General features: G+C 34.6%; 1 protein-coding gene and 1 pseudogene across 2 annotated transcripts; one reads left to right on the forward strand and one right to left on the reverse strand.

Moving 5' to 3' along the window:
* Window positions 1–8,659: 8,659 nt before the first annotated feature.
* On the forward strand, window positions 8,660–23,436 carry LOC123889500 (annotated as a pseudogene).
* LOC123889499 lies at window positions 11,336–21,067 on the reverse strand. Of its 2 annotated transcripts, XM_045938851.1 has the most exons (3): window positions 20,551–21,067; window positions 11,907–13,215; window positions 11,336–11,872 (listed from the first exon to the last, which is right to left on the reverse strand). In XM_045938851.1, the coding sequence occupies exons 1-3, from the start codon at window positions 20,773–20,775 to the stop codon at window positions 11,805–11,807; spliced, it is 1,602 nt and encodes a 533-aa protein (XP_045794807.1). In that variant the 5' UTR covers window positions 20,776–21,067; the 3' UTR covers window positions 11,336–11,804. The 2 variants fall into 2 exon arrangements, with proteins under 2 accessions (XP_045794807.1, XP_045794806.1); XM_045938850.1 differs by having other exon boundaries at window positions 11,338–13,215.
* Window positions 23,437–23,731: the final 295 nt, after the last annotated feature.

A 23,731-nucleotide genomic window follows, 5' to 3' on the forward strand; every position in this document is an offset into this window, starting at 1 on the left:
ATTCATAGCTTAGTCTACGAAAAGAAAAGAGACATACTCATTATGCAATGCATCCTCTGTCACAAAAGCTGCTGTAGATCCTCCTGCAGTTTGTGCATCACCTTGTTCTTCCATTGTACCACGGTTAGCCACAAAAGCTACCGTAGGTTCTTCATCCTCAGTCACGGGGTAGGCAGTCGCAGTACACCTAGGTGATTAAACAAACAATAAATAAAAACACAGTTCTTTTACAACAACAAGAAAGTATAGCTTACAAATTGCATACTAAAATTCCTATTAGTATCTAAAATTACAACAACAAGAAATCATAATTTTCTTACTAAAGATAAGGACTTATTAAAATCTAAAATTCCTATTTGCTAGCAACAAACTTAAACAAAAAATAAAACATTGAGATTTTACAGCAGCAAAAAAAGGAAAAATAAAATATTCTACCAACAAACTTAAACAAAAATAGGGGTTAGCTGTGAAAGAAAGAGCCCGACATTCATTCATATTCATAGCTTAGTCTACGAAAATAAAAGAGAAATACTCATTATGCAGTGCATCCTCTTCATTCTCAGTCACAAAAGCTGCTGTAGATTCTCCTGCAGTTTGTGCATCGCCTTGTTCTTCCATTGTACCACGGTTAGCCACAAAAGCTACCGTAGGTTCTTCATCCTCAGTCACGGGGTAGGCAGTCGCAGTACACCTAGGTGATTAAACAAACAATAAATAAAAACACAGTTCTTTTACAACAGCAAGAAAGTATAGCTTACAAATTGCATACTAAAATTCCTATTAGTATCTAAAATTACAACAGCAAGAAATCATAATTTTCTTACTAAAGATAAGGACTTATTAAAATCTAAAATTTCTATTTGCTAGCAACAAACTTAAACAAAAAATAAAACATTGAGATTTTACAGCAGCAAAAAAAGGAAAAATAAAATATTCTACCAACAAACTTAAACAAAAATAGGGGTTAGCTGTGAAAGAAAGAGCCCGACATTCATTCATATTCATAGCTTAGTCTACGAAAATAAAAGAGACATACTCATTATGCAATGCATCCTCTTCATTCTCAGTCACAAAAGCTGTTGTAGATTCTCCTGCAGTTTGTGCATCGCCTTGTTCTTCCATTGTACCACGGTTAGCCACAAAAGCTACCGTAGGTTCTTCATCCTCAGTCACGGGGTAGGCAGTCGCAGTACACCTAGGTGATTAAACAAACAATAAATAAAAACACAGTTCTTTTACAACAGCAAGAAAGTATAGCTTACAAATTGCATACTAAAATTCCTATTAGTATCTAAAATTACAACAGCAAGAAATCATAATTTTCTTACTAAAGATAAGGACTTATTAAAATCTAAAATTCCTATTTGCTAGCAACAAACTTAAACAAAAAATAAAACATTGAGATTTTACAGCAGCAAAAAAAGGAAAAATAAAATATTCTACCAACAAACTTAAACAAAAATAGGGGTTAGCTGTGAAAGAAAGAGCCCGACATTCATTCATATTCATTGCTTAGTCTACGAAAATAAAAGAGACATACTCATTATGCAATGCACCCTCTTCATCCTCAGTCACAAAAAAGGAGAACGAGTGTCATCGTTATAAAAGACAAACACTATATGCCAGTGGCCTTCTTCTGATTCCTGCTACCACAATAGTCATGTTATATTTTCTTCTTACTTTTGTTTACATCTCAATCATTTGTATAGAAAATCCTATGAGAAGTTTATCATCCCCACACCAGTAGTCAAAAGAGCTTAATTAGACTGTATTGTGGAATGTTCTACTGAAAAAATAACAAAACATAAGATTTAGGGTCTGAAATTTGCTAATGTCAAGGCCTTGTAGTTAGTACATATAATAAAGAGAAGATGTGAAACAAAGTAATTATAAATCAATGGCATAAGTTTTAACAAAATCCTATGAGAAAACACGAGGCAACCTGATCCATGAGTGAATTGTACTTGAAAGCAATTTAGATTCGACAAATTACCACCAAAAGCCATAATCTATAGGTTGGCTTCAAATTTCATACACATTCTATTAGCACAAATAATGATACTTCTACTTGAATGCAGTAAATTAATGTGATTACAGATAGACAGTATTTGATGCATAATCTATTCTAATATAACACAACATGAAGCCATTAAAGAATTAGTGTGTGTAGTATAAAATGCCACAAAGCATTTTCTTCAGTTTTAGAGTCACTTTTGTGCAGTAGTAACATTCACATCCTATTCGCAATGGAATTGACATACAGCTTCAAATCAGAGTCACTTTTGTGCAGTAGTAACTTCTAAGCTTTACTAACATAAGGCTTATTTGTAAAGGAAAAGTAACAACTTTTAGATTCAATATCATAAGGCTTGTTTGTAAAGGAAAACAATTACCTCTTCTTTGCATTGCATTCGCTAGTTTTTGCTTTCAATATCTCAACATAATTTGAATTGGTCAAGGGATTTGATTCATGCATTGCTTCCAACCTCTGCAATGACAGATAACTTAATAGCACATTGATAATAATTGGATATTGATTTCTAGTGTAACACTAAAAAAAGTATATGTCTATAGTTATACACCTTCATGAGTCTCATTTTCCGAATTGATTGTAAGTCGTAGTTATTACCTTATATTTCCTGATTTAAATTTATAAAACTTTGAAGAGACTTCTGCAAAACAATAAGCTATGCTTATCGAGGAACTTTTGTAACTTGTCAAGCTTGTTGATTCGCTTCCAGCAGACCCTGAATATATGGCTGAGTTTAAAAATTCAAACACCTACATAACCTACAAATGGGAAATTGTTATTACAGTACAAGAAATAAAGGGAAGGAACACATAAGCTCTCATACTTCATAAGAACTCATTAATAAGTCATAAAAAACCAAGGCCATACTTCTAAATGCAAGAGCTCATATATATTTTTATACACCGAAAAACACAAAGCTAAATACAATTACCGTCACAGTAGAAAAGCTATTGTAATAGCCAAAGCATAACAGTCCCATTTCAGTCAAGTCATGAACAAGATGGTTGTTCACTGGAACAAATTCACCACTGAAATGCAAAAAGTTAACAATCAAGACAAAGCACTGTGAGAAGCCAAGATATAATAACATGGTATGGCAATAACATATATGAAATTGCCAAACATTATCATATATCAAGACATTAAATAGCAGCTATAGCATATATGAAATTGCCAAACCAAATCAGAACAAAGTTTGTATATAGGCATTTTTTTAACAAATTGCAATCAATTATTACATACTTGTGCATTGAAATCTAACCTTATAATTTTTTTAACCTAAATTTCATATACCTAAACCTAATTACCAATTTATTAATCTACCATATGATGAAAAAATTGGAACAATTGGAACAATAAATAAAAAATTCAACAGTAACGAAGTTTGAAACTGAACCTGAAGGTGATTTTGAAGGTTAATTGAAGAATTTGAAGCTTACCTTGAACAAAGGAGTACGAATCTGAAGCAATGCATAAAAAATTATGACAAAAATTGGAAACAATGCATAAAAAATTTAACAATAACCTAATAAGAAACTGAACCTGGATTTTGTATGTTGAACGAAGCTGGAGGTTGAACGAATCTGGATGTTGAACCTGCGGCTTGAAGGTTGAACAAAAATTGAGAGGTTGAAGCTTGAATAACGAGATTTAGGGATTGAAGGTTGAAGAATCTGAATGTTGAATGAAGCTTGAACAAGATTGACACTGCAAATTTTAGGGATTGAAGCTTAAACGAAGAAAGGACACGAAATTTAGGGATTGAAGCTTGAATCTGAATGTTGAAGGAAGCTTGAAATTGAATCTGAAACGAATCTGAAGGGATTGAAGGCAAACGAAACAAATCTGAAATAAAAATAAGAGGGAATGAAGCTTGGAAATTTGACGCGGGTTATTATACTCAGGGGCGGAGCCCTTCATGGGCTGGACAGGGCCATGGCCCGCCTCAGATTTTTTAATTTTTTTTCATAGGTATACTATTTAGCGGCGGTTATAAACCCCCGCTACATAGTCTGTGTAGTTTGTTAAATTTTGTTTCGCGGGGGTTTCAAACCATACAATCCAGTATTCTTTAACATGTTTTCAGTTTGCGGGGGTTTAAAACCCCCGCTACTTTTAGGTCCCAGAATTCAAATATACTTTTTAATTTATTTTTTTAAGCATCCCTTCTAATGTTTTATTGTTTAATAATTTATAGATGTCTTAAAATGTGTAATTTATTTTGTCGAAGTATTCAAGTATATTTTTTTGGAGAAAAAAGTACTCAAATTTTTATTTAAAATAGAGTTTGTGCATAAAAATTCATGTTTGATCAATCTTTTGTTAAAAAAATTTAAATTTTTGTTAGAGAGATGCATATAATATTATAAACATAAATACAAAAACTAATTAAAAAGTATGAAATTTACACATTTGACATAAAATATATTTCATAATATATTTTTAAAATTTATTTAATAAACATGTTAATGGTCCACCTTTTGACTACTTTTGAGATATGCATACTAGACAAACTTTCGATATGATATATCTTTTTTTAGTAATTTCTTTTGCATGTTCGATTTATATTTGTAGCGGCCCGCCCCAATTTTTCGGGCTAGCTCCGCCACTGATTATACTCCACGACGGTTTCTCGTAAACAGTCGCAAAGTCTTCTAGACCATATAGCGCCGGCGGTTGGCTTGAACTGCCGGTAGAGTTCTGTCGCTATTCAGCAATTTTTTGTAGTGTTATAACAAATACACTTCGAGCATAAACAAACAAATCAAGTTCTACCCCAATAATTAGGGGTGTAAGCGGATCAGAAAAATCCAATTGAACCGATGATCCAATCCAATCCGAAAAAAACCGATTTATTTGGTTCGGATCAAAAACCGAACCGAACCAATTGAAAACCGATGTGGTTTGGTTCGGTTCTCGGTTCCGTTTTCAGATCCATTGGATCGAATCGAACCAAACCGATATATATCATAGATGTTAATTTGTTTTTTTAGGCAGCTCAACCCAACTACATTTGACCCAACTACCTTTAAAAAAATACTCACCTCACAACTATATCTGCCTTCACTAAAACCTTAAATTAGAAACACACATACTCACATCACAGTTGCGTACGAGAGAAACGAACAAACTGTTCTCATCTATGATCTATCTCACCTCACCACTTAGTGCTTTGTATTGTTTTTCCTTAGTTTGCTTTTGCTTCTCTTGTACTTGTTTGGAGATAGCTTGAATAAATTTTGTCATTAAAAAAAAAATAGCATGGAATACATCAGAAAAAAATACGATGTAAAACCGATCAAAGTATCCGAACCAAACCGAACCAATCGAGGGTTCATTGGTTCGGACATCAGATTCACTCAAAACCGAACCAAACCGGTCCAATTACACCCCTACCAATAGTGTTACAAATATCAGAGCGACTCTTATTCTAACCAAAACACTAAAGGGATAAAAGGAGTAGCATAGTGCTAAGCTCCTCACCACTACTCCAAAGCTATCCAACTCCAAGCACTAGTCCTGAAAAGCTAATCCTCAACCTGAGGGTCTGAACACCCATAGTTCGCAAACACACAAAACGGAGAGTTAGATATACATAATCCAAAATAAAACAATAAAGAGTAAAAGGTACTCAAGCATTATACATATCTATAGTCGACAATATATTTCATACACAAATATATTCACAATCATGCTATCGCAATTCATAAATTAAATAAGTATCTCATACTTCCAAATAAAAACACATATATGAACTATTCAACAATAATCACATCGTACACATTAATTCATCGAATCAATTATTAGGGATTAACACATAAATGCCACTTATCAAACATCACAAATAGTTCACATATCCTAATGCAACTAATGTCATCTTGTCATGTCGCCTAGACACAACTAATGCATGTGGTACCAATTCCATTCATTCATTCATTCCCATTATAGTTCAGTTTTTTGTCGTGAAAGGATCAATTCATTCCCAATATAGTTCATTTTATAGTCATGACGAACTCCTCATCTCAATTTCATGATGCATGAATGTTCAAGTAACACATAACTCGATCACTTAACATTCTTACTCTTCTTTATTAAGATAAATCACACACATTCATCTTAATACATTCATTCATTCTTCACAACATTCATTCATCACATTCATTCATCAACATTCATTCATTCCATATACAATGATACAATCATTCAATCCTATCACATATATTCATAACATCAATATTAAATCATGTTATAACCCTCCAAACCAATTAAACAACAAGAAAAATAAAATTATGTACTGTCATGGTCGCTGCAGCGACCACCAGCGACCATTGGCAGAAATAAATCTGCCAGCCAGTGACCATCACCGACCATCAGCGACCAGCTCGCTGCAGCGAACATCTGTTCGCGCAGCGAAGCCTGCAGGCGTCGCTGCAAGCGTCGCTCCAACGACCGACGCAGTTCCTGCAAACTCAGCTCGCGGGTTTTACATCAAAACCACTCAAAAATCATGTTTCAACATATATAAATCCATAAAGATGCAAACTTCAAGCATGTACAAGTATATTACACATAGAAACACTATTATTAACATCATCAAACACCAATTCATACTCAATTCATAGATTCAAACCCTATTTCACAAAAATTTGGATTTTCATACAAACTACACAAACATCTACAAATTCCCATTTCTTTTCCTAAAGATTCATAATTTCATGCTTAATCAAGTTTAATAAACATCAAAGCATATCAAGATTCAATTATTATTCATAAAAATTCCCATCCAAAGAAAAAAAGTGTAAGGAGTTTGGATTTGGAGAAGATAAGACTTCTCCCCTCTTTAGAATCACTCCTAGATTATGTAATCTAACTCTCTTACCTCTAATTCTTGAAATCTCTAGCCTCCATCTCCTCTTGTTCTAGCAATCTCTAGCTCTTCCTTCTCTTGTTCTTCCTTTTCTCTACTTTCTCCACTCTTTCTCTTTCTATCTCTTTCTAATTTTCTTAAAAATGAATTCTCTCTCCCTATTCTATCCTTTTATACCAACCCTCATTCTCTAACCCTAGGCCCATTTAACAAAAGCACAACTCTCAACTTACTAACTTATCCTATTTTATTACTATCTTACTAACTTATTCCAATAAACCACATAAACCACATAACACATAATTAAATAAAATAAATCTAATTCTAATATAATACAATAACTAAATAAATACTATTTAATTAAAAACGGGTCGTTACATTCACTCTCATAGTAATCCTAGTATGACCACTCTCCAGTACTTATATAAGTGAGACATAATTGACTTGGTCAAAATTAAGCGAGAGTCATTCTTTTGCAAAAGAGACTAACGTTAGGGGGTTAAAATCATAAGTTTGTGATAGTTAGAGGGACCAAAAGTACTACTATGAGAATTAGGTAGCCAGAAATACAATTTAACATAAATAATAACTACTCACTCTCTCATATATGGTTAGTTAGAACCTCTTTGATCAAATATTCTATTTTTATGCATTATTTTTGTTTCGAATGGGGTACGACCCATCCAAAAGTTTTACCAGGTCACCCAATCCTAATAGAGTCATGTAGAACATCATATATATGGACACACTCTAAAAATGAATAGGACCATCATATCCTATTTTGCTGGCGATCCGCCTATACCTTTCTCCGGGGGCAGGTGTCCAGAAGAAGGTCCTAGAACTTAGAAATCTTAAATCTCCGCCTATAAGTCTAATGGTCTAGGCTTAATTAGATATGCAATATATAAACTCTAATACCTCTCATATTTGACACTCACTGACTTGATTGTCAGAATGTGTACACATACAATATCCCCTTGACGAGGCTTGTTGATCAATGGTCTGACATCAATATTGATCTGAAATAGTCAAACCCACTCAGATCTCAAGTTCGGGAGGATCAATTTTTTGCATAGATTCTTCTTAACAAATAGTATCTCTAATGAAAAAAATGGAATAGTTAAAAATGGTGATAATCAATAATTCACATATTATATGATCTTCTGGAAAAATATATACTACAAGAAATTTGATTTTTGGCAACTACTACCTACATATCTCAATTTAAAAATGAAAGTAAAGATATTGATATGATTTGGTTCTATTTTGTTTTAAGAATTAGAATTAGAACCCGCAACTGTGATCGGGAGGAGGCTGAAACCACTTAATGTCAGAACTAACCTCCGAATCAGATTAAACTGGTGGTGAAAAACCAAAAAAAGAATCAGAACACTCCTTTAAGCTTTTTTTGACTGATTCTGTCTCATTCAATTCACATCACCGCGTATACACTTTTCACATACACACACTTATGTAACACCTTCTTCAACAAGTCACAAATATTATTATTTTCCATTTTCTATATTCAATACAACCCATTTTATGGGACATTATACAAATTTTCATATTTTTCTATTCAAACCAAACCTATTCATCAATTAATTTTTAATAAATATTTCAAAGTGTCACCACCATTTTTCTTCAATCTCTGTCTCTTTACGCATTTGAAAGTTCTTACTAGAATAATTTCACCCTTTACATTTATTCCAAAATTGTGACTTATATAAGAGTTGTCAAGTTCTCATTTTTCAAGACTTAAAATCAGTTGCTATCTATCTTTGCTTATAGAGAATCATAAAAGGTGACCCTCTCATTCCATTATCACTTATGATTATTTATTTTGTTTTATACTACAATGCTTTAATTGACTCTTTTGTCAAAAAAAACACTTATGAATGATTTATATAAATATTTTCCTAAAGTTTGTGTTTCTATATATATATATATATATATATATATATATTATTAGAAGTGCTTTTTATTTTAAGCATTAAATTTTTTTATGCAACTTTTTTTCTTCATATTTTGCAGAATGCAAATGGTAACAATACAAATGGATTATGAATCTAAAGAAGTTGATGCTACTAGTACTACCTTAAGAACAATGAGCTTCAAGAGTGAAAGAAATATAGATGAATTATATAATCAACAAGTGTTAGATGAAGAAGCTATAGTTGAAGAATCAACATGTTCAAAGAAAAGGAAAATTGGAAATTTGAAGCTTCAAACTACATTCTCATTCAAATATTTAGTTACTGAAAACTCTGATTCAAAACAAGGTTTTGTTGATGATGTTTTCAATAAACAAAGTCCTTCAATTTTGTTAGATAAACCAGAAATTTGGTTTTCACCAAAATCCATTGGAAAACTTGATGTTGCAGCAATAAAGCTTCAAAAAGTTTACAAAAGTTATAGAACTAGAAGAAATTTGGCTGATTGTGCAGTTGTTTGTGAGGAGCTATGGTTAGTCTCTATAATTTTTTTATTTTAGTTCTTATAAAAAAATTATCAAATTTTATTTTTTATCGTCAAAAAAATTCAAGTACTTTTTTTTAAAGCAAAATACGGGCACTTTTAGTCCTACATTTTTATAAAAACAGAGTGTTTTTTTTTTTCACTACAGGAAGACTAAAACACCGTTTTCATAAAAAGGTAAGGATTAGAACTGGTCATAATATTTATAGGACTAATATGAAAAAATCTCTAATTTTATAAAGATTAAAAATATATTTAAACCATATTATTTTTTTTTTTAATATTCAATTAAAATTAATAAACTTTTGCAATTTTTTTTCTTAATCTTATAGGTGGAAGGCCTTAGATTTTGCTTCTCTTAATAGATGTTCAATATCACATTTTGATTCAGTTAAATCAGAAACAGCTCTTTCAAAATGGGCTAGAGCTAGGACTATGGCTGCTAAGGTACTACACTTTAATTAATGTCAAAAGCTATATATAATTAATCTTTGAATAAACTTTATTTTTTTTGTTGCTTTCGCACCGGTTTTCAACCCACTAAAGGTGGACGACTAATCCAGCTCGTGCGTAGAGGCATGCGCACTGGTCAAGCGTTGTTCTCCCTGGGAATCGAACCCGGTATTCTCCGGGTACGTCCTTGGAAGGAGCTCCTTGCCACTGGATCCCAATCAACTTGGTTATCTTTGAATAAACTTTAGGATAATAGAGAATATATATTTTTAATGGTTTTTGTTTCATTATATATAGCCATTGGTTTCATTTAAAACTTTATTATTTGCTTGAAATAAAATTGATTTGATCTTAGTTTGGCTTTTCCAATTATACATTTGACTGGGACCATAGAGAAGAATTCAAAGTTTTCATTCACTTTCCGACATAATTTTCTTTTGTGATTTTGTTATCAATTTAACTTTTTTTTGTTGATTGTTGGTAGGTGGGAAAAGGATTGTGTAAAGATGATAAAGCACAAAAATTAGCTCTTAGACATTGGCTTGAAGCTGTAAGCTCATATATGTCTAATTATTGACTTTGATTAACATTTTTAAATTAACTTATATATTAGATATAAAGAAGGTGAATAAATTATTGACTTTGATTAACATTTTTAAATTAACTTATATTTTAGGTACAAAGGTTGATTAAAACAAACGTTTTTTTGTTTTCGTTTTTGCAGATTGATCCTCGTCATCGATATGGACACAACTTACACTTGTACTATGATGTTTGGTTTCATAGCCGGAGCTCACAACCTTTTTTCTACTGGTAAATTATTCACAATGCATGTTGATAAGAAAATGTGTTTGATTTAAGAAAAAATTATTTTATTTTCTTATTTTCACATTCATTTATGAAATTGTTACGCTACTCTTAAAGTGGTTCGTGTTTATCTCATCACCACAACAAATTTGTACAGGATCGATTTCCTATACAAATTTCCAAAAACATAAATTATGTATTGAAAATACTGTTGTAGGTTTGTACCAAACATGTCTTAGCACAATTTTGATTAGTGATTTTATAAACTCCATGTTTGTGACATAATAGGTTGGATGTTTGGAGATGGAAAAGAAGTAAATCTTGATCATAAGTGTCCAAGAAATGAATTACAGAAGCAGTGTATAAAGTGCCTTGGACCTGTAAGTTCTTTCATTTTCACCTATCATGACATTGACATTGCCACATAACATATAACTAATTAGACTTTATATTATAATTTTTCATATTCATGATGGAATAAAATCCATATACTATACACTACTTGGTCAATTATAGAGTGCCAGTGGTGCATCTTAGGTTAGGACTTAATTAGCTCTATTGAAATATTAAATTAATTAAATTATGTACAAAATCCATTTTTATTAGTGCGTTCAATGTACTAAAGATAACACATTGTGAATATTATTTTTTGAACAAGTAGTACTTTTTTTGGTACCGTTATGAACAACTTTTTGATTGTTCATAATTTGAAGAGATAATTACTAAAATCTACTAATAAACTACACTAAATCTAAAATAACAAATTTTTTCATTCATTTTGCTTGATTATTACATGCACCCAATGTCAATATATATAGCTAACAAACTAATCAATGACTCATCATTATTCTAGATCATTCTAGAACATGGATAATCACATACAATTGATTAATGCATTTTGGGCCTATTTAATCTCTAAGGCCTATATCCATTCATTACATTCCATTGGTCTTGCAGAACCACCTTGTCCTCAAGGTGTAATCTAACAAAATCCACAATTTAGTGCAACCTAGAATTTAATCTAAACCCAAAGAAAATTCAAAATGTGTTGAGTGAACTTATTCCCAAATTCTTTCTCAAAACTCTAATTCTTCTTAGCTTGACCCCATTATGAAATGCAAGTAGTCCAACGTGTGTGCAGGCCCATTGCAAACATTCGTGAGTCCAAATTCATCTCCAAGGCCCAATCCTTTCTCCCTCTATCCCACGGCAGCCACAACAGAGAAAGTAAGATGGCGTTGTCGCACGATTTCCATGGCGAAGACATTAAACGGTGGTCGTCATATAAACTCGAGCTCCATGGCACCCATGGCCAACCAGAAGTGGCTCCCCTCGCCGGAAACGAAACAACTGCCGGTGTGAACGAAAATAAACAATTAAGGAAGACGTGTTTGACGGAGGAGAGGGATTTAGACACACCCAATTTCCCTCTATCCCATGGCGCTTGCAGAGGAGATTGTATACCATGATTGTTGATCGAATTCAGCGCCGGAGAACCACAATTGCGCTCATTGCCGCCGGGGTCGAAAACACAAATGCCATTACCAAAAATCGCCAGAGAACGAACTCGTCGCTTATCATCGCCGGAATCAAAGATGAAGAGGTGTTGTGGGAGCGGTGCCGTCACGTCAAAAACACGTCGTTTCTGCTGCTTAACGGAATCAGACACAGGATTGAAATTTGCGATGAGATCTGGTGCAAACTTATTTTCTTCCTCAACGGCTTGAGAAACGACGGTGGGGGTGAATTTGTCTTCTGTTACCTCGTCACAGGTCTCGAATTTCTCGTCAGTTTCCGAGACGGTGAAAATGCTCTTGCTGACGACTTCGAAATGTGTTGGTTCTGTAACATGAATGCTACTACTTTTGGACAGAGACAAATCCAGATCTGTTTCCTCCTCCTCATTATCTACCGGCAAAATTTCTCTCCACTCAGGTTTAAAACGCCAAAGAAAAACAGTGGTGAACGCCTCCCAAGTTGTCGGTGGTTGACGGCGAGACTGCCATAGCCACCATTGATGAGCACAGCCTTTCAATGCCAGCACAGCTGTTGGAAGCTTCAACGCATTTGGCGTTCCTTGCTCCTTGAAAAATTTCTCAATGCATAGCACCCACCAATATGAATCTTCTTCTCCATCGAACAATATTGACAAGTTATCTCGTGGTGCCGGCGGATGATACGACGATGAAGTACTAACAGTATCTGAAGGTTGCTCTGCAACGGCCGAATCGGCGACGGAGACGGAGCGTTGTGCATCAGTAATTAATTCATGCGATTTAATCGTTTCTTTTGCATACTGTTGTGTTGGATCAAGGTGTAATGGAGTAAAATCATTGATGATGGGGGAGGATTTTGGTGAAAAATAGGGATCATGATAAAGGTATGGATAGTGATGATGACGCAAGGCAGTGGAAGTGTGGATTAAATGTTGGGATCCAAAAAATGATGGTGATGAAATTGTGTTGGTGTTGTGTATGGGTTGGTGTGGTGTGTGATGGTTTAAAGGGGTACGTGAGACCCATGAAGTTGGATGGTTGGTGTTTGAAAGATGATAGGTTGCTGGTTGGTGAAATTGGGAGGGTGTTTACACTGATTTTTGGTAAACAACCGCTAGTTTAAATTAATTACTTGAGAGATCAACTAGTAAATCTCGGGACAATTGTTCATGCATTTCGTTAAAGGAAATTTGGAAGTTTATCTTTAAAGACATCCTTACTTTATAAAAGAACAATATGTTTAATCTCTGAAACATATGTTAAATATAATTAAAGCAAATTCAGTCGAACGAGGGAACCAATGAAAAGCAGAATTTATAAATGCTTTAAGAAAATAAAGACTTATGAAAAGTAAATTTGCATTTAGAATGTAAAAGTTACAAAGAAAATGTAAAGGTTCACCGATTCATACATCTTTCTCGAGTAACTCGTTTCTCGCCTTAACATGGATACTTTGAGTGTTTGAGATTTTGTGTAAATGAATTGTGACCCCTATTTCGACTATACATACTTCTATTTATAGAAAACTAAGTAACGTCTACTTTAACGTTAAACTCCTAAACTTCAGCCACGCGTCCTTTTGTATTTGAAATGAACCAAGGCCTGTAAACCGTTGTAACTGTCGAACTCGAATCACACTTGAATGATGAAAAATACTCTAAGTCCATAATCCCTGACTTCTTCGATTCATTGGCTTCCATCGAAACAACCTGTAATCTCGAGCTATGAAGTTTCTCATTAGAATCCTCTTGTTCTCAAAGACATTACCCTTAACCTTCATTTAAACGATGAGAGAAAGAATCTCTCTTGTTTTTGAAGACATTAAAACTAAGGCTACTTAAAGCCATTCTAACAGGTTTTTATAGCCATAAATGTCTTCGGAACTGAAGATTATAACATATTTTACCTTGAGCTAAAATATGGGATAACAAATTGCCCCCAAAAATGCCTATTTCGATTTGAATGACTCGAATGAAATAAGAGATTGGCATTTTTCAAAGTTCAACAATATTTCTAATCCTGCTATCAAAGCCTCATATTCAGCTTCATTGTTCGAACAAATACCATTAATCCTGTATTTGAACTTAGTAGGAATTTTTTGTGGGGAAATTATCAAAATACCTATTCCAGTACCATGTTGATGTCTAGACCCATCGAAATACAAAGTCCATGGTTCTAGAGCAATGTAATTTTGAGGTGGTTCGATTGCTGAATGATCAACAATGAAGTCAGCCACTATTTGGCCTTTAATTGCTTTCAAAGGCTTTTATGAAAGTGAATATTCAGAAAGAGCTAAGGCCCATCTCCCAATTCGACTATGTAAAATCGGTTTTAGCAACATATGTTTAATAACATCATAATGAGAATAAACATAAACATCAATAGGCTTTATATAATGCTTCAATTTCATACAAGAAAAGTACAAACAAAGACAAAGCTTTTCAATACTACTATATCTAGTTTCAACATCATTAAGGACTCTACTTAGATAATAAATGGCCTTTTCTTCGCCATTTTCGTCCTCTTGGGCTAACATACTACCTAATGTGGTATCAGATGCTGAAATATACAACTTCATAAACTTATTTCTAATTGGTGGCATCAGAGTTGGAGGATTAGACAAGTATCTTTTGATTGCATCGAATGCTTCTTGCTGATCCTGCCCCCAAGTAAAAACATCCTCTTTCTTGAGTCGAAGCAATGGTGAAAAAGCTTGAGCTTTACCACTTAGATTCGAAATGAATCTTCTCAGAAAGTTGATTTTTCCCAACAAGGATTGAAGTTGCTTTTTGTTTGTTGGAGGGTTAGTCTCCAAAATCGCTTTTGTCTTGTTTTGGTTTATCTCAATGCCTTTTTTATGCACCACAAACCCAAGGAAATCTCCTGCATGCACACAAAAAGCACATTTCAATGGATTCATTTTCAATCCATATTTTCTCATTCTTTCGAATGACTTTTTCAAGCAAACCAAATGATCATTTTGTGATGACGATTTAACAATAATATCATCAATATATACATGCATAAAAGTATCTATAAAATCATGGAAAATTGAGTTCATTGCTCTTTGGTATGTGGCTCCAGCATTTTTCAATCCAAACGGCATTACGACCCATTCATAAGTACCCAAAGCCCCTGGGCATCGAAAAGCTGTTTTTGCCACATCTTCCTCGGCGATAAAAATTTGGTTATATCCAGAATACCCATCTAACATGCTAAGATATTCGAAACCTGCTGCTGAATCTATTAACATTTCTGCTACAGGCATCGAATATTCATCTTTAGGGGTAGCATTATTTAAGTCCCTAAAATCTATACATATTCTAAGAGAACCATTTTTCTTAATGACAGGAACTATATTTGCTAACCATTCGACATACCTGGCAGTCCGGATGAACTTGCTTCTCAGCAGCCTTTCAATTTCCTCCTTGATCTTAGATAGGATTTCTGGTGCGAATCTTCTTGGTGATTGTTTAACTGGTTTCTTGTCTGGTCGAATGGGTAATCTATGTTCGACCAAATTTCTGTCTAAACCTGGCATTTCATTGTAATCCCAAGCAAAACAATCTTTGAACTCTTTAAGGAGTTCGACCAGTTTATCACGCAAGTCCTTTGGGATATTGGCACTTATGTACGTTGGTCTTTTGATAGAGCCATCTCCAATATCTATTTCTTCCAAAGGATCTTGGGCTTGCATCTTTTGACTGGAACTGGAAGGATCTTTCTCAAATCCTAATGGTTCTTCATCATAGATGCAGTCCATTTTTTGAGTCATTGGCAATAATTTGCCATTTTCACAGTTGTTGGCTTCGATAGCCATATTTTCTTGCAGCATTGTGGCTTCTAAAGCCATCTTTATCTTGTTTTCGGCCATATAAGCCGAAATCTTGGCCCAAGCATTGGGCTTAGTCATCGTAGTATTCTTCAAGGTCCCACCCAGTTGGGCGGACTTTGCCTTCATCCATATGTGGACCTTCGTCTATCTCCTCTCTCTCCCAAATGAATCCATGAGTTGGGTCCAATTTGACAGAATGGTAGACATTATCAGCAGGGGCATAGGCATATCCCTGTTCAGTGCATGGCGATATATTCGCCAATTTCTTATCAAATGAATGCTTGGTTATGTGGTGTGTTTCAGCCCTAAAATAACTTTGATCAGCTTCGATATTTTCTACCACACCATCATCTCTCCAAATACTCACTCTCTGATGGAGAGTCGAAGGCACTGCTCCAACACCATGTATCCACTCCCTTCCTAGAAGCAGATTATAATTGGCCTTCGATGCTACAACCAAAAACAAAGTTGGCCTAACAGTGCTGCCAACTGCCACATCGACTTGAATTGCCCCCAGCGAGAAACCAGTCTCACCTTCGTAATTCGAAAGAACGATGTTGTGAGGGTGCAAGTCAGTAGAGAATTTACCAATCTTGGTAATCATGAATTCTGGCATCAGGTTTACTACTGCTCCTCCATCAATCAACACTTTGTTGACCCCCACATTGTTTACTTTGGCCTGAATAAAGAGTGGTTTCAAATGATTCTTCATTCCCTCAGTTGGCCTCTCAAAATTGGCCATCTGTTCCTCTAAGCAGCCATTATTCATTACATAATAACACATTGGCTTGTGCAAAGCCAATTCAGACTCATCGAACTCATCCTCCCCTTCAGTCACTTCTGACCACACGTCATATTCAGCAGGGAGGATCGAAACTACGTTCACCAGCACATCAAACTCGGGATCTGAATCGAGGAGATCCTCATCTTCCATGTTCTCTCCTTCAAACTCATTCTCAACCTTTTGATCATCCTCTGGTTGAGTCAATCTTTCTTTCAGAGGCCTTCTAGTAACTTCGACAACCTGTTTTCCTTTGTTGTCTTCAGTCTTTTGAGCCTCTTGAAGGGAGAGCCTTTGTTGGCGCTGATGCCTACGTCATTGTGTGCGGGTCATGGGATTCTTTCCCTTGTAATTGTTTCTGTAAGCATACTTCTTCGAATCAACAGAATGACTCGAGCTTCCCTTGTCAACAGAATTTCTGACAAAGTTTGATGCATGACCATGAACCCATTTGTTCATTGGTGATTTGTTGGATGGCACAAAAGTATTTGGGTTGCCCAACCTTTGATGTATTGGTTTAGCATGCGCCATGTTCTGTTTTTTCATTGGCCTTGAGTTTGGCCAATTCTCTTTGTTTCTTCTGAATGGTATAAACTTGTTAAGGCCCTCAGTAGCCTTCTTGTCGAATACAGCACTGCACCTTGGGCAAAGCATCACCTCAGACTTGTTAAGCTTACACCTTTGTAGAAAATCAATCAGTTCCTCTTCAGCCCCAGGATATACTACTTTCATTTTCTCATAGTACTCATTCTCTGGAATAGAAACTAATTGAGCGCCTCCTGATAAGTCCATGGCATCGATCATCAAGCATTCGACCGGTTCCACATAGGAAGCATCCGATATTTGTAGTGGATCTTCGTCAATTTTCATCTTTTGTCCGGATTTATCTCCAAACTTCAACCTTCCATCTTTCAAAGCCCTTTGAACCAGATCCCTGAAAAGAACACATTGTGAGGTTTTATGACCCAAAAAATTATGAAATTTGCAGAAACCTCTTTTCTTTTGTTGTTCAAGGGGAGGCACTTTCAATCCCTTTGGAACAACAATTTGGCCATCAGTAACCAACAAATCGAATATTTCATCACATTTAGTTATATCAAACGAATAGGTCTTAGCAACAAATTTATCATTCTTGGGTTCGACAGGATTTTTTCCATTCGAAGGTTTTAGTAATTTGCAGACATAGGGAGGGCCAGGTTTTAATTCGGCCACATTAATTTCATTATCCTCTATGTCTCCATAGTTTATTACATATTCCTCATCATCATCATCTATAGTTTCGACATAAGCAATCTTTTCTCTCTTCTGAAACTTCGATGATCTAGCCTTCTCAGCCTTAAGGCGTTCGACCTGTCTTACCCTATCTGCTAATTGTGCCATATCTCTTAGATGTTGTGTATCTAATTTCTTTCGAATTGAATAATCTAGGCCTCCAGCAGCCATTTCAACTAACTCATGTTCAGGCACTTGAGTAAAACATCTGGCCTTAAGTAGCCTAAATCGATTCAAATAATCATCTATGGACTCTGGTGTCTTTCTCCTCACACTGGCCAATTCCTTCAAACTAATCTTAGATTGGCCCATATAAAACTGTTCATGGAAAGCCCTTTCCAATTGAGTCCAATGCTGAATCGAACGGGGGGGAAGAGTCGTGAACCAAGTGAAAGCATTTTTTGTAAGGGAATTTGGGAAATATTTCAACCTTAAATTTTCATTATCTGCCAAATTTCCTGCTTCGGCAAAAAATCTTGCCACATGTTCCACTGTTGACTCAGTTGTGTCCCCAGCAAACTTCGTGAATTTAGGGATTTTCCATCCCCTTGGCAATTCAGTTTGTAATACATATTCAGATAATGGGGAAATAAAGTTCGGCCTATGTAGGCCAACATTGAAACCGTTTTGAGTTAAGATAGTTTCGACTAAATTTGCCAAGTTATCTTGTTGCGCAAAATTATTTCTTTGCACATTTCGAATCACTTCGTCAGCATTCTGATTTCGATTAACCAAAATTACTTCAGGCTCTGGCACATGGTGCACCACTGGAGCCGACGGTTCCTCTTGTACCACTTGTGGTACTTGATTGTTTGGAACTTCATTGTTCACATGAAACCCTTGGTTCTGAACCTGTGTTTGGTTTCGAATGGGCTGAAGGTTTTGGTTAGGCATTGCAGGAGTACCAAAGAAATCTGCAATCCGCCCCATCTGATGGGCTAGCAACTGATAATTATTATTTGTATTGTTGATTAAAGGGTTCAAAATAGTCCCCAATTGTGAAGTCAGAGTATTAACCATTTCATGATTACTCTCGTCCATTTGTTGTCGAAAGGACATCATAGTTACATTGGTTAAATTTTGTAAGGCAATATCTCTGGTCCTATTTCCCACAACAGAGGCTGCTGGGGAAGGCATGGTACTCCTGTCAGGATTTGGGTTAGAATTATGTAAGCCTGCCATCAAAGAGTCTGGCATTCCTAATCCTGATTGGTTCAACAAAAACGATCGAATGGGGCTCCTTACATCTTCAGCACTAGGCTGACTGCCCCCTATACCATGTGATACTAACGAAGATATCGACCCAGATACAGTCGAACTCGTTGAGGGCATTGTTACCCCTATATTCCCAAAACTGTCTGCAGGAACGCTCGAAGCAGATGTTCCAGAGCCTTGGGCCATGACAGTAGCGTTACTAATTGACGCTTGTGTTGGCTGTCCTTCAGGATTTGGGACATTGTTGTTATTGTTTTGATTATTATTTGGTGGTCTAACCATTTTTGATTTAGATTTAACACTAGTTAAATTTGGTAAAGATTTACCACTTCTCAAATGCATACAAAATCAAAACACAAACTATAAACACTAACTGTCTTAGTATTTGTAAAAGGATTTTTAGAAAATAAATTTCTTTCAAGAATATAAATTGCACAAAACAACCCGTCCCACTGGGCGTGCCAATTTGTTTACACTGATTTTTGGTAAACAACCGCTAGTTTAAATTAATTACTTGAGAGATCAACTAGTAAATCTCGGGACAATTGTTCATGCATTTCGTTAAAGGAAATTTGGAAGTTTATCTTTAAAGACATCCTTACTTTATAAAAGAACAATATGTTTAATCTCTGAAACATATGTTAAATATAATTAAAGCAAATTCACTCGAACGAGGGAACCAATGAAAAGCAGAATTTATAAATGCTTTAAGAAAATAAAGACTTATGAAAAGTAAATTTGCATTTAGAATGTAAAAGTTACAAAGAAAATGTAAAGGTTCACCGATTCATACATCTTTCTCGAGTAACTCGTTTCTCGCCTTAACATGGATACTTTGAGTGTTTGAGATTTTGTGTAAATGAATTGTGACCCCTATTTCGACTATACATACTTCTATTTATAGAAAACTAAGTAACGTCTACTTTAACGTTAAACTCCTAAACTTCAGCCACGCGTCCTTTTGTATTTGAAATGAACCAAGGCCTGTAAACCGTTGTAACTGTCGAACTCGAATCACACTTGAATGATGAAAAATACTCTAAGTCCATAATCCCTGACTTCTTCGATTCATTGGCTTCCATCGAAACAACCTGTAATCTCGAGCTATGAAGTTTCTCATTAGAATCCTCTTGTTCTCAAAGACATTACCCTTAACCTTCATTTAAACGATGAGAGAAAGAATCTCTCTTATTTTTGAAGACATTAAAACTAAGGCTACTTAAAGCCATTCTAACAGGTTTTTATAGCCATAAATGTCTTCGGAACTGAAGATTATAACATATTTTACCTTGCGCTAAAATATGGGATAACAGAGGGGCGGTAGTGTTCTGTTGCAGAATGAGTGTTGAGGTGAGTGAAATTTGAGGGAAACAAGGGTTTGTTGATGGAAGGTATGGATGGTGGAGAAATGAATTGGTTCGGCTGTGAGGGTGAAGTGTTGCTGTAGGTTGGTTGTTGATAGCCTTGTGGTTTCAACAAGGTGTGAACATTGATGATGGTAGGATCGTGGTAGAGAAACGGGTTATGGTAGAGAGAAGTCATGGCAATGAAAAACTCTCAATGAAAGCACCAAATTGTTATGAACAACTTTTTGATTGTTCATAATTTGAAGAGATAATTACTAAAATCTACTAACAAACTACATTAAATCTAAAATAACAAATTTTTTCATTCATTTTGCTTGATTATTACATGCACCCAATGTCAATATATATAGCTAACAAACTAATCAATGACTCATCATTATTCTAGATCATTCTAGAACATGGATAATCACATACAATTGATTAATGCATTTTGGGCCTATTTAATCTCTAAGGCCTATATCCATTCATTACAGGTACTTTTCAATAGTTTGGCTTTATTTAATATATTGAGCAGCCACTATAATATTCTCTATTATAAAAGGTTCTAATAATTTTTTGCCTGCTTATGTAGAAAGAAAGGGAAGTATATGAAGTGGTTATAGAAGAAGGAAGGTTTGTTTATAGAAAAAGCAAGAACCTTGTACACACTTTTGAGGGATCTAAGTGGATTTTTGTTCTTAGCTCATCAAGAATTTTGTATGTTGGTGAGAAAAAGAAAGGGCAATTTCAACACTCAAGTTTTCTAGCTGGGGGTGCTACTATTGCATCTGGAAGATTGGTTGTCCAAAATGGTGTTCTTAATGTATGATACATTTTCTATAGATATTTATCATCTATAATCTTTGGAACATCATAAAATGGAAGAGAGATTCTTTTTTCAGACACGTGTCGGAAAGTATACTTCTGGAGAACATAAAAGTTGTGTTGTTTTTAGAAGTATATTTCCGGACATATGTTTGAGTTGAAAAAACTCCTAAAATTTAATTATTATATTTTATGCGAAGTTGTTGTAGAGCTATTGAATCTGGACGTAGTATTTATTTCCTCCTGATTCAAAAGCTTTGTAGCGTCTTCACCATGTGTAGCGAGTGTAGGGTAAAAAACTACATTTCCATATAAAGATGAACCGAAAGAATTTCTAAACACCAATGACTTTTTATTTTTTTTATTATTAAATAGAAAAGTTGAAAAACATTTTTCTTTATATGCAAACCGATGTTCGATTATTTATTATTTTTTGAGTATTAATTCTCTGGTTCATTAATTTTTATTTAGGCTATATGGCCATACAGTGGACATTATCGTCCTACAAAGAAGAATTTCATGGAATTCATTGGTTTCTTGATGGAACACAATGTGGACTTAACAAATGTAAAGGTGAGTTAATAACTTTCAATGTAATTTTCCCTTTACAAATTTAGGCTATTTTGGCTTTGATTTGAAATCACTAAGCACCAATTAATTCAATGTTTCTCCTTATACAGAAGTATCCAATTGATGATGATGTCCCACCTTCAGAACATGTCGACAATGAGCTTGAATTTGAGTCCACAAATACTACTAATGCAAATCCAAGTGACTCTACCAAAAGATGTAACCAAAATAATGTGACAACTTCACAACATAAAGAGTGCAAATCATTGTCAAGCAAATGGACCACTGGAGCTGGTCCTAGAATTGGTTGTGTAAGGGAGTACCCTACAAAACTTCAAGCAAAGGCACTTGAACAACTCAATTTATCACCTAGAGTCAATATTGGAAAAGTTGCTAATAGGACTCCCATTCCCTCACCAAGACCTAGTCCAAAAATCCACTTGTCTCCTAGACTTGTGCATATGGGAATTCCAAGTCCTAGAGTACATATTACTCCCGCTAATTAGGACATGTTTAGTCCATTTTTAAATTGACGAAAAAATTGGCAAAATTACAGTGTTTTACTGTAATTTTGACAAAATTATGGTAGCCTAGTAATACTATGTTGAACTCACAATCAGTCCCAACATGTAGTTAGTATCGAAAAATGTTTTATATATTCATTTTCTGATATTACCATGCCTTTTAATTTTTATATACCTTAGTTTAGAGCATAGGATGAATAAAAGATCTAACCAATGATTATTTTTTCATTAAGTTTCTTTTATTTCTTGGCCAATTATTTTGGTCATTTAGCATATGATGAATAATAATTTTTTTTTCCTTCCTTCACATGTTTAATTACCCAATTGTATTTTAAGAGTTGGGTCAATATTCAATTCTTGTTAAAGTCAAATAATATTTAAATTTTTTATATTTCTCATTATCACTCTTTCTTTCATAGTCATAAAGATTCCCTAGCAGTGTCTAGTCACTGTGGCGTGGAGGTGAGGCATCATGTCAAAATTTGCCCAAAAATTGGTCTCATATTCCACATACAGATAATTTGGACATACTATAAGCAATCCATGCAATGTTCCTCGTATGTATAATTTGTGTTGTACTATATTAATGTATACAGTATGTAGGACTATGTATGCACTTCAAAGTCAAGATTTGGATGGTAGTAAAGATAACAAAAGGTCAAGATTGGGTGGAGAATATAGTAAGTGTTTTGCAAGCTAAATTGACCAATTTCTACTAAGGCTAGGCATGTAAAGAATAAAAATTTATTCCTTACAATAGTGCTAGCATGAGACATTTACTTGGGGACCTTTTCTTTTCCCACATTCCAAGTTTAGGTAAATGAATCCAAACCAAACAAAATTTGCCAAATTCCTTTCAAATCTTGTTTTTGTTTTTGGTTTCTCTTGAATTCATTTTGCGAGAACAATCATACAAGTGAATTACTTGTTGAGGGATAATTGACAGACACATCTCTCGATTGAGATTCAGATTGAGAAAAATTAGAATAACCATACAAGTGAATTAGACTTATGTTCTTTCAAAAACTTTAGTATAAATGTATATGATAAGTTATCTTACTTATAAATTGTTCAACTTTTAACTCACATTTAGCTGACCAATCATCTTTCCTTCAAGTAGGAGTTTATTCATTCTGTCAAATAATCGATTATCCCAAAAACTTAAACTATTATGATAGAGCCACATCAATGGTTTTATATTATTTCTAACACATTCATCTAAATACACACTCT

Source organism: Trifolium pratense, linkage group LG6 (genome assembly GCF_020283565.1).
Source record: "Trifolium pratense cultivar HEN17-A07 linkage group LG6, ARS_RC_1.1, whole genome shotgun sequence".
Lineage (NCBI taxonomy): Eukaryota > Viridiplantae > Streptophyta > Magnoliopsida > Fabales > Fabaceae > Trifolium > Trifolium pratense.